Source organism: Accipiter gentilis, chromosome 12 (assembly GCF_929443795.1).
Source record: "Accipiter gentilis chromosome 12, bAccGen1.1, whole genome shotgun sequence".
NCBI lineage: Eukaryota > Metazoa > Chordata > Aves > Accipitriformes > Accipitridae > Astur > Astur gentilis.
Genome location: NC_064891.1, coordinates 35,239,538 through 35,252,422, shown reverse-complemented (window position 1 = coordinate 35,252,422; position 12,885 = coordinate 35,239,538). Strand labels below are relative to the sequence as shown.

Below are 12,885 nucleotides of genomic sequence, written 5' to 3'. Positions count from 1 at the left end.
TAAATAGTATGTGAGCTTACTGGTTTACAGCTCTCCTGGATATATCATCGCAAATAAGATAAATAGCTACAACAGCAGAGATTACTCTATCCTCCCTGGAATGTCTATGTAGAACAATACAGTTTAATTAGTTTAGGTGGAGCTTCTGGAACTTAATCTGCCTCATTCAGGTCAGCTTGAGTATTTCTATGCATTTTGCCATGTAGACACTCCCTGTGCCCCATTTTCCAATCGATAAAAGAGGAGTAATAGTATGTTCTTACTTTCTAGAGGCTACAAACCGCAACACACAATGGCACCACATGCTAGCATTAATGGAATTATGCAAGAAACAGAGATATTTGCAGGTCAAGATCTCAACGGCATCTGCAGTTTTTATCATTTGGATCTTCCAAAATAATAATATGGATACAAGCTGCAACATTGGCATTTGCAACCAATCTCAGCTTTCTCAATATTTTGCTTTGTCTGAAGCATGTGTTCAGTGCAGAATCAACCCTCTGAAAATACTACAGAAATCTGTAACGTAGGACAGAGCAGGGAATGGGATTAATTTTAGATAACTTGTTATTTCAGTCCTCCCTTTGCATTTCTGCAGTTTATTTTATTTCCACTACATACAGCTTCCCCCCCCCCCATTCTAATTGCACAAATAAGAGCTACCTAATACCAGGAGAAATGCATTGCCATGAAATCTGCAGGTTCAAAAAAGACATGTTTCTAAGAGCAGAGGGGTTTATCTACAGTGTTGCAATAAACATTAAGAACAGTCATCCCTGTAGTACTTCCAATTTAATCTGGAGTATTTTGTTAAGACTGAAATTGTGATATGAAACTTCCCAAAAATCAAAAACCAGTGTTGAATTGTGGTCATAGACTAGTCACTGGTTGGCTAAAAATGACTACCCATACTATGCAAATTATTTAGAAAACCAGCAAGCACTGCAAAAAATCTTAGAGGAAGCATAGATGCTTCCAGATCACAAAAAACTTTTATTTGGGATGTACTGTTAGAAGAGGCTTATGTGCAATTCTAACAGTATTGTTGGAAACCACCAATTCCTTTCCTCCTATTCAAAACCTGTGAGATCACAAATACAAAATCTATAAATTAAACATTCCAGAATTTTTTTAAAAAATAAAATTAAATTAAAAGCCTGCAGATATTTTGCTCTAAAAGAATTAATTCAGTAAAAGTAATAGTCTTTCTAGTACATTTAATTCTTAAGGACTCATACTTTAAATCTTTCCTCTATTGTCATATCAGCTAGATTTTAAGTGGGAATCAAGGTTCTGATGGAATCCAGTGAATGCCTGGAGCTGATAACAGTGTGTAGTAAAGGATATTAAATTAAACAAAGCCATTTGCAAACTTCATGAATTTGAAGGAAACTGAAAGAAAAATACACAACCTTCATGTCTTCATATTTCTTCAGGATGCTAAAGCATCCTGCCAATACGCAAGGCATGTCATGCCTCACATACATTCAGATGTGTTTGTAACAGTACCTGCACACAGCTATTCACGCTGTGATAGCACTTGGTGAAAGGAAAGCTGTGTCCCTAATAACAGTCCCATGCTGGATCGCCGCCACTGCAATATCATCACGAGTCAGAATTGCGAAGTGTTTTTCCAGCCTGGTCTCACAATGTTTTTGCACTTCTGCAAACGCTCTTAATGCAGCCTCCTGCAACATAAGCCATTTTCCTCCTCAGGATTTTCTCCATTGTGAGTATCTTACAACAGCAACTGTTCAGGGTCCACATAGTCCTTCCAAAGTTACACTGATCGCGTTTAAGGTGAACCCCTGTGAGATGTGGTCAGATATTACAGGCAATGCTAAAAACCATAAGGCAGGGAGAGAGGCCATGTTCTTTACTGCCTGATGCCAACCAGCTGGAAGCCTGTGACTCCCACTGCCTAGGGAGGTGGGAAACCACCTCCCGTTTGCCAAGCTGTTACCTTCCTTTCAGTCACGCCTGTCTTCAGCGGCAAACTGAAAACATGCTATACAAATCCTACACGTTGAGATCTTGCATTTAAATTCAATTTTCTGTTTTCCAGTGTAGTTTCTGGTCCTGGTTTGCAGGCTGGTGTCACAGGACAGAGATGACCTGCTATAAAAGAGTTGGAAGAAACATGGGCAGGAGCATCAGGGAAGACACCAAGGCAGGAAGGAGAAGCTACTGGGCTGGAAGGGCATAGCACCCTCCCTGGAGAACGCAAAAGCACCTGAAAACAGGAGACAGAGGAAGACATTAGCGAAAGGAAAGCATAAATGCAAAGCCTGTAGCTGCAAAGGGAGACAGGGACAGGCTGCTCTTGCAAGGCCTGGGAATGGACAGCAGCAACTGGGGGAATGTGGGACTTGGGCTCTGCAGAGGAAATGCAAACCAGGCAGGCTGGAGGCACCCACAGCAAGAGCTGAGGGGAGGAAGGAAAGGGAGGGAACTGCCACAGTTTCTCCAGCAGGGAATGGGGAGAAGGCAGGAAACGCAGCTTTGGTGCCGGCAGCGCCCCAGTGCTCCTCCTGCTCACTCAGGCGTGTGGCTAGCATGACCCAACACCAAGCACTAGCAGAGAGCTGCTGGGAATTACCAATTCCCCAAGCAAACGGTGCTGTTTCCACAAAGCCTGCTCAAAGCACCCAGCAAACAGCTCCTGCATAGGTAGCCGCCACACAGAGAAATACTGAAAAAGAGCTGCCAAGGACTAGCCTCTGTTAACATGGCTGTAGGTTGTTGAGGGCTCCCCCTCAACAAAAATAGTAGTGAGAAGAGTTGGATGAGCGACCCTGTGTTTTATCGAGTATCTGAAACAACCCAAGCACAGCATGCTTTGCCTCTCTGCGTGTGTGGACATAGAAATCTGGGCACTTACCAGCCAGTTTCATGGTTTCTTTTATTGACTCAGAAGAAACGCAAACTCCCTATCAAGGGCTTTTAATCACAAGCTTTCTCAATGCATTTTCTGCTCCTACATAAAGCATAGTGGATATCTTTATTACTGTGTACTACAGAGGGATGAGCACATTGTTTGCACTCCATAAAATAATAAATGTGCTCAGCATGCTCATCAGCACTCCAGCCTGCCTCGGACAAAGGCTCCAAGCTCTGCACTTCTCTTTATTTAAACCTGTTAAACCTATTTAATAGGTTTTAATTAAACCCTTTAAAGCTATTTAAACCACCAGATTGTCACCCTTCGATGGTGATATACTTGTCTGTCCATGTGTAAGATAAAAGGTAGGATTTACTAAGGGTTATTTTATGGTATGAAAAACAAACTGCCACCCCCCCTTGTGTTAGTCATGCTAAATCAATTTGAAAATGTCTTTAATGGGTGCAGTTTTATATAGAAAGAGCTTTTTTACATATTGTGCATTGCTGAGTAGAACAAGAAAAAGAGAGGAGAGCCCCTTCCCCTGCAACAGGAACGAACAGGAGCGTTGGTGTAAGTCACCCCCACCCAGAAGGTGGAGAGAAAACTACATCCTTCTCCGGGTAATGCTTACAATGCTTTTTCCTTACCATGCTATTTGCAAGCCTATTTTTGTTTCCCAGGAAAGAGTGTGTTTGGGTAGGGCAGGCATAAAACAGCCAGAGGGGAAGCTGAGCCCAGGTCAATCGGTAGCTCTCCTTTGCAACATGCTGCAGCAGTCACCAAAATCATAGTTCTTCTACTCTATGTTTGTGATCCAAATGCATCTCCAGCAACATGACTAATTGTATAATTCAGGAAAGGGTCACTGCAGCATCTGCTATGATGTATTTATTTCTAGCATATCCGGGATCAGCCTCGACACCCATTTCAGCCACACCCGCCCATGCCACTCTGTTCCTGACAAAGCTCTGAAAGCCTCTGGAGCATCAAAAAACCTGTTCCCATCAGAAATCTTCTGTGGAAACACTGTAAATTGCTTCTATAATTAATGTAATTCCATGCTCAATGAGTCTCTCTCCATCTTTTCCACATTGCCTAGAACAAAGGTTAAATGGTACAGAATATCCCAAAGGGAAAGCCCAAAATGGGCTTTGCAAGCCCAAAGTAGAGTACAGTCTCACTGGAGTTACGTTATATGCAAGGATAAAGGATATACTTTGAAAATATCTGGTTGCTGCAGCTGGCACATATAGCTGATGAAGACCTCCTTGTCTACAAGTATCCTGCCAAGCTGATTGAATACTCATGTTATTCTGAATTTCTACCAATGTGATACAACAGATAACAACTGCTAAGCTCAGATATGAAACTGAAATGCTCTTCTCGCATGCTTTATGTTCCAAAGTATTCATAGTAAAAATCCGAAGTTGTTACTAGGAGAACACTTGAAGCAGAGGGTCAGCACTGAGGACCTACACTGTCAAAGAGTGGTGGGAACTGCTGCAATAGCCACGCCAGCACCCGCACTGATAACCAGCTTCCTAGTGGAGCAGAAAGGAGACCATATTCAGGATGCTCAGGCTTGTCAAAACCCCAGGTCCCAGTCAGTGTACTGGGAAGTCATGGTGAGCTGGGAGCTGATCATCTCATGTTGGTGAACAGCTACAGACATCACTCGTACTGTTATTGGCAATTAGCGTAATTTTATTCCCCATGACAATTACAACTATTGTGAATGAGTTGTTCCATTCCTACTCAAACCCCTCTGCTCTTCTTCTCCCTTGGCCATTTTTTCCATGAATGACAAATCCCCATTTTCCATTTTGCTCCTGAAAAGAGTATTTCCTGCCAGTTCTTGGAAATGCAAGGTGAAAGCAATTAGGGGGGAAGCAGACAGTGCACTACAAGAAAGTGTCGCTAAGTCAATAAGATAAACTGTGCACTAGTTCACCTAAATTCAACAGCATTAAGATGCACTAGCCACATGACTCCATTGGCACAGGGAATGGCATGTAAAGGGAGATAATGGCTTCCTCTGAAGCAATTTGAACTAGACAGGATAAAATGAGCAGAGAACCAAAAAACAGTCCTGCAGTGGGAGGTTTTTGCCTCTAATACCTTTGCTGTGTCCTCCCCTTCCTGTCATTAGCACATCTCGGGGATTGGGTTATTTGGCATTGATCTCCAAGTTCTTCCAGTTGTTACATGTTGGAAACTACTCTAGCGAGTTGTTGCAAGTGAAGCCCAACAGTTTGGTAAGTATATTTGCTGCCTTCTGAACCACAGCAAATATATTAATACTCTCATAAGAAAAAAACACCCTAAAGGGAAACTAAAGCTGCTCTACTGCAATAGCCTTTCTGGACAGCCAGCTTTTGGGGTTGGCTACAATTTCCAAGACCTACGTGTTTCATGGCAAAGCAGAGTTAAATTCCACAGGATATCCAGAAAGCTCCATAATTCAAAGAATTCAGTAGTTTGCAGAAAGAGATTTTAACAGTATTTTAACCTGTGCAGAAATTAATTAACTACAATCAAATTGCACACTGGCCCCAAATGTTTCTTTCAACATGCCACAGACTTCTGCCTCTATGACCATCTGTAGCAGTCGAGGAAATAAGGTTTGGACAACTTGGTAGGAGTTTCAGAGAGTCTGTAAATTCCTGGGCAAAAAGAAAGCCCAAATTTTGGCTCTTGAGGACTTTGCATAGCAGTGGAAGCATTAGCCATGTATCATGTCCAAAGTTGCCCCTCTCTACCGGACATGACATGGAGCATTTGGGGGTGAAAACATTTGCATTTCTCATTTCTTGCCAGAGCAATCCTCAATTTTTTGCCATTTCACCTAGTAGTGTTTGGTGATACTTTTGCTTCCACAGCCTTTGAATGAGTTCACAAACACCGATATTTACATCATCTATATTACTGTAATATATGACCCATGTTGAGATGAGGAGGGGTAATTCATCTGTCAAAGAAAGATGATTTCATACTGTCCTCGTACTGGGATAGATAGCACCACGTGCACTAACACTTAGAAGGTTAGCAACACTATGTTTCAAATAAAAGCCTAGACTCAACGTTGAGCATGTGAAGAAGTGGGAAAACTAGTAAAACATGAAGGAATATATGGGGCTCTGATCACTTCAAATAATTATCATGCAATGAAAACATGCCTCAACAAATAAGTAAGGTATTTTACAGAGGAAAATAATGTGAATCCTTGGCCAGGAATGTTAGTAAATCTCCTGGCACTGTTTTCCTCAGACTAACTAAAATCCAAAGCTTTTGCCATTCTGAGGAGTTGTTGCCTCAATAGCCAAACCTGTCAAGCCCAAATACAATATTAATCTCCTGCTAAAGATTATGAAAGGAGAAATCTGCAGGAAGCGTAAGCATCTCATTAATATAATCAGGGATTTAATTGATTTAACCCTAAAGTTTTGATTACACTGACACTCCTCAAACCAAGTACCAGACTGAGAAATCATGGCGTTAAGACAAACTGAATGTGCTTTTTAGAATGATTACATATCGTAGAAATCTTCAGACAGCAAGGCTGGTGTAGTGCTCCCATCCTGGCAAAACACGTAATTTCATTCTAGTGGTAAGACAAGGCAGAAAGGTTTCAGTTGATAAATATGATGCAAAACTACGTGCCACTTGCTCTGCAGTTTCAGCAACCTGAGATGCATTGCTATCTACAACATGCAGCTAACACCCAGGAGCATGTTAGTGCCATTGGAAAGGAGACATTAAAAATTGTTGTAAAAACACTCTTGATAAATAGGCTGGGATTTCTACCTGTACCCAAGTCAGGCAAGCATCCCCTTCCCACATACAAGCAGTCAGAATATCCTTGCCCTGTTACTAGCTTGAAACATAACCTTTGGAGCACTAGCTGGTTAATCTGGCCTGAAAGGGGCCGTTGTCTAGCCTGGCAGCCAAGAAAAAAATTATTTGGAATTAATTTGACCCTGCCAGACCAGGCTCCAGTACATGTGTGGGTGGCATCAGAGGGCCTCTTAACCGCTTTCTACCTCTCCTGCAAGGGGACAAAACCCCAGCAGATCACACCTGCTGAATTTTGTTCCCTTAGAGCTATTATATCATCAAGTGATCGTCAGAGCACAGCTTTCTCACATGGGGAGGTAGGTTCAGAATGCACAGCGTGGAGATAGCGTCATATTAAATTGTGTCAAAACACTTTTTCTATTGTAGGTAGGTCTGGATGATACAGTGTGCTGCTGTTAGGGCATCCAAGGACCCATTTTCACAAGATGAATGCCAAGGTATCACTACCTGATAGCTCAGGTGCTGGGACAATGATGGTGGCTTGCGTGGCAGGACATGGTGCGACTAAGGGTTTTGACTCTTCTGTTTAAATCTGGGACACCTATTTTTAGAGTGGTACCTGAAACCAAAAGTAAACATTTGTCTTCTAGGGGAGCCAGGTCTTTAATTCTTGACTTGTATTTGGAAGTAACAGCTGCTACACACACAAATCCAACATTGTCACTCTGTTTACAGAATTGCAAAATAAAACCATTAAAGGGTCGTCTTTGAGTTGTTTCAGCAAAAAATACAAACACACACACACACACCCTTCATGAAGAACACAAGTAATAAGGATGTCTTTCCCATATGATTTTACTGTGGGGCCTTACTCACCTTCAGACTGTGAAGTTAGCCTGGCTACCAAATGGTACCAGTTAAAAATACTCCCTTCCCTAGGTCAAGAATTTCTTAAAGATTATTTTTAATTTGTATTTTTGCAGGTTTTTCACACAGGACTCAGATGTATAAACAATTGGAGACCAAATTCAAGGTCCTTTCCTATTTAGAAAAAACCCACAAAACCAAACCAAAACATAAGCCTCAGCAGATCTTTTTTCCTAATTTATAAAGGAGTAAAGATAATAAGAAATCTAGGTTTTAATCCAGATAAAAGAGAAAGCTAAATAAAAGAGAAAACATTGAGGTAAATTTTCAGAAGAGACAACCATTTGTTGGGCATGTTATATGGCATTATGTATTCTCAGGTTTGGAGCTGAATGCTGCAGGCAACTTGCCCTTCAAATTCAGTTTCCATTTATTTTGGCTGCAAATCATAATCTCCTTATCGAGCAGGTATCAAGCCATCTGCTTCTATCCTCAGTAAATGCAATAAGCCTGCATTTGGGTTTGGGGCTAGAACAAGGAGTTTTCTTCTGTCCAGTAATAAATATACCTCGAAAATCCATTAGGCAAAACTGACCCAATATAAGAAAGCTCCAATAAATGAAAGGAATGTGGCAGCGGGCGGGGGGGGGAAACAAACGAACAAAAAAAATCTGTACAGGAACAAAAACCTCAAAGGCTATGGTAAGCTCCAGCACTACAATTTGATTTTTGAGAAAACTAGTCTTGCAAACTGCTAGGAATGGCAGAAACACACAAAACACTTTTTTTTTTTTTTTTTCTCCTTCACAAGAGGCAAACTCTCAAGACATTTAAAGTTTGGGTTCCAGCAAGCTAAAGGTGTGAAAAAGCAGATGGTTATCTAAAGCCTATTCACATTTCTCAAATTTTCAGAGATGAGACAACAATTTGACTGTGACAGCCTGTGCCTTACTGGTCTCTCCCAGAGCACAGCCATGAATAAATAACCCAGAATAAGGGGAGACCATGCTCAAAACCTTTAATGGCTAAAAAAAAAGTTTCGTTAGTATATAATTCTAAAAATTAATTTTTTAAAAGACTTGAAGGCTTGTGAGCTGAGAGCATAGAAGATGAAAAGGAAAAGGCTATGCATCTCCTCTAGTTAACATCGTTAAGAGCAGAGTTCAGGCAGCTGCAAATGTACATAATCACTACAGGAGCCCTGGTTTAGTGGAACTTTTCTCAAGCTATCAGCCTGGGAGCTGGGATTAATATGCTGTGTCGTAGGGTTGGGATGATGTCCCTGGCTCCGCAGCATCCCCTTAATGGGGAGGGGGATTGGGAAGCACATAAATTAGGGTTGATCCACCGTGTAATGGAACAGCTCCAAACGGCTTCAGTGGCCTTTGGAGCAGGCTATCAATGCCAAGATTTGTTCCTACCTTTCCAAAATGAAAGGCACCCTTGTTTTTTTGTAGTGCCATCAATTTTGATGGGAGCACTCTTGGAGAAAGGTATTGCTTGCTGTCAACAGGGGTCACTAATCAGATGTTAATAAACTCACCCACTGTACGTCTACAACACGAGACAGTACGTTCCAGCTCCTACGTTTGAGCGCATAACCTGACCGCATTCAGACTGATGCTAGGAGGAGCACAACCTCACTCTTTTCTGCTATACTTTCTGCAAGAAAGAGACCTGAGCACCTGAGTGAGAAGGAAGCTGTGGTGTGCTACAAGCACTTTGCGGAGGACATCTGCTATGCCGTGTAGCAATAGCCATGCTGTTATTACAAGGCCAGGGCACAGGAAGATGTAACCTCTAAGCACTTGCATTGTAAGCACATGCCAATTCCTCTCCCCTCATGTTTTAGAAGAACAAACTTCACCTTTACACATTTTAAAAGTAATTACATCTTAATGCAGACTCAGGAGCATTTATATTTGATTACTATTGTTTGGCAATATATTCTTTGATCCATTCCAGTGCTGTCGTTTAAAGCTGGAAATGCTATGAACCAACGCAGAAAGCATTTCTATTTGAGATACATTTTGGAGCAGGTAAGAATGAAGGGCAATATGCCTGGAGGACTGAACACCTTGAGATGAGCATAAAGGAATCCCTGCTTTAAGCATGTCCTTTAGCTCTCAAAGGGTTGAGAAAAGCCTCAAGAGGAAGGACAAGTTTTCGGGAGGCTATTGGCCACCACATCTGTACATAACTGAGCCTCTAGTAATTTGCTGACAGAGGGTAGACCCCACCAAAACATTAGGGACTTCTGAGGATGCAAGATCCCAGGATGAATTAGAAAATTACCAAGAAAGCACCACCAGCATACAGGCTGAAGACAAGGCATGAAATTTGGAAGCCCCGCAGGAGACTTGGTACGTTCTTTACTAAGCACAGTGGAAATATCCTTGTCCACTTCTGCATGATTTACAAAAGATACAAAGACAAGCAGCTGGTGTGTATTATGTGAAGAGGCTGCAAGCCCACATGTTACTTGTCTTGATAAGCTTTGAAGACAAACTACCCCAAAACCTGGGGGAGGGAGTATTAAAACACCAGGGTGTGATTTGACCTTCTTTAAATTTTACTGAGCATAATTTAAAAATACTAAAAGTGTTTCTAAGCAACTGGAGAAACATCTTGCTTCTGGCTCCAATGCTCAGAAAAGGGAGACTTGAGCATGAGAGAAATTGGTGTCAGCCTCCTTATCATCCGTTCCTCTCTTCAGATTATAAAATCCTGCTGTCACAGCCCAGATGTTCAGAACACTTTAGAGACCACAAACAGTGGAAATCCAAAGATTTTGGTCCAGCCTCATATAGCAGACAATAAAACTGTTTCTCTCTTAACATGTCAATGCATGGGATAGCCTGAAGGAAGCTTGTCCAGATTATGTACTTTTATTTTCACAAGGTAGAGGCATACTCCAAATTTCCCCACACACATTCTTCATCTTCTGCTGTGAATTTACCAACAGAACTTCACTACTATGTCTACCTTGCCATAAAGCATTTAAAAAAAAAAAAACTTTTACAGAACCAAAACTGTTCAGAGCAAACGTATCCTATATAAAATTTGCTTATTCACTGTCATCAGTTCTTCCCTGCTCATATCACGCAGAGGAGGGAAAATCCTTTTTAAAGAAAGGATTGCATAAAATTGACAGAATTCCTCCCACCTTTGCATGTTGCTTTCTGATAAGCTTTATGGACTGTTGTGTTAAATATGCTTCTTTTGATCCAACTCCACTTTGCTTTTCAGAAGTTGTGAAATTAAAGGTTTAACAATGACAGGAAGGCTATTTTTACTAGGAGTAGCAGACAGAGAATAAATAGTACCTCAACACAGACTTTCAGGGCTTGTACTTACTTAACATAGTTTTAAAAGCAGTTCTTTCTGTGGCACAATCTTATTTTTAATCTTCTTTATTGATTTTTTTCCCCCTAACAGCAGTGAGCCCAAGCAATAGCATAAGCTACACCACAAAAGACATTTCTAGATTTTAACACGTAATCTGAGCAAGAGTTGATTACCTTTTTTTTAGATTGTTTAATCTAGCATTATCACTTTTTTAACTTCTGATTCATAAAATCCCTTACAGACAATCTATAGGCATTTGTGGAAGCTTTGGTTATAAGTATTCACTCCAGAGAGCCAGCAAATGAAAGTACAGATAAAAAGCAGATTTGACTTCAAATGTATCTTTTGACAAAGGTGATGATATACTCTAGCCCTTGTTACAGTTTCTTTCACCCTTTCAGGTTTTACTAGTTAATTCCACTTTAAAAGCATGATTTTTCAAGCTGAAGAATAATGAAGACAGCAGTTCAGTGACCATGTGAACACCACAAAGTTTGATTAAATCCGTGCATTTGAGAATAATTTTTAAAAGACATTGCACTCAGTAACTAAATCACCCCTAGGCTTGCATCCCTCATTATTTGACACTCAATATATGCCCTAAGCCCCTGTATCTTTGGGGGCAAAACTAAGATAATTTCTGAGATATACCCTTGGCTAAACATATTGCTGGTATGGTGCCAGGGAAATGCATCAGGATAGATTTGATTTGCAAAAGCAGTATTTACAAAATCTGACAGACATTTCAATTCCCCCCTTAAAGACATCTCTACAAAAGACGCTTTATTTCAAAGAAGAAAAATAGAACAGAAAACCTTTGTAAATATACCTCTGCTTTTAACTCCTCTCAGACTGAGGAGCTTCATGACACCTAGAAAGAGAGCTGTCACAAAAATACAATGCAGGAAAGTTTTTCACAGAACACATATAACTCAACTACCAGTTAGTACCTTCTTCTCCTCCAACACACAGTCTTTCAATCACTGAACTAAAAAGACAAAAAAAAGGCATCCAGCTACTGACAGCTAAGCTTTTGCTCACAAAACACCCCACAGATGTTACAACTCTATCCAAAAAAGCCAAAGAACTTACCTCCTACAGTGCAAACACAGAGTACAGCTAGGAAAAAGGCAGCAATCCCCAGGAGCTTCATGCTTGGTGGTGGTGGTGGTGGTGGTGGTGGTGGTGTCAGCTCTCCCCTACACAGCTGGGCAGGGAGTGCTCTCTCACTCTGAGGCAGGCCTTAATTACTCCATGGAAAAAGGTGTGTAGAGACTGTGCCTAGTCACTGCCCATTCCTGCTTATTTTGGGGACTTTGATAAAGAACAGGAGGAAACACAACATACTCCCTCTGGGAGTTCAGTACGGAGGAGATTTATTGTTTCAGTCCTTACAGGAACTCCTTTTCTTTGGCAGTGAACTGTGTTTTTGTTAATACATTATTTTGTTCTTCTTTGGCCACGAGGTCAGGAAGGTTTTTGAACAGAGGCAAATCTTTCTTTAGAATATGCTATACATCACCAACTTTCATACTGTAGCTGGAAACACTTTTAAAGGGGACACTTATGAGCAGTGAGGGAGCCCAGATAGTGGGGAATAATGCAGCCAGGAACAGAGAAGCAAAACAAGGAACAGGAGCCCCCACCTGACTCTTCTTTGTGTTGTGTAAAGTGGCCTTAGTGAAAATCACAGCTGCTTCACGTTAGAGGCAGAGAGACTGCCTCCTGAGAGACCTGCCATCCTGCAACCCAGAGGATGAAAGGGGCCACTAGCACAGGGCAAGGAAGGGACTCCAGCAAGGTGCCCCAGCAGGGAGAGGCTCTGGGTCCGCAGAGTTAGGGCTGGGGGGTGTGTGGTTTTTTCCTTTAAATGAAAACTGGGCCTTTTTTAATTTTTTTTATTTGAAAAGTTGCATCTAGCCTTGACTGCATCTGCTCCATTAGTAATGGAAAGAGTTGTTTATTCTTCTGTATAGGTAATTGTCGTGCCA

At 41.4% G+C, this 12,885-nt stretch overlaps 1 protein-coding gene across 2 annotated transcripts in view; it reads right to left on the bottom strand.

Moving 5' to 3' along the window:
* The window catches only part of EMCN (endomucin), a 56,243-nt gene extending 44,113 nt beyond the window's left edge, over positions 1–12,130 (bottom strand). For both annotated transcript variants that reach the window (XM_049814919.1, XM_049814920.1), the window contains exon 1: positions 11,987–12,130. In XM_049814919.1, the coding sequence (XP_049670876.1) occupies positions 11,987–12,047 (61 nt within the window). In that variant the 5' untranslated portion in view covers positions 12,048–12,130. The remainder of the gene's footprint in view (positions 1–11,986) is intronic.
* Positions 12,131–12,885: the final 755 nt, after the last annotated feature.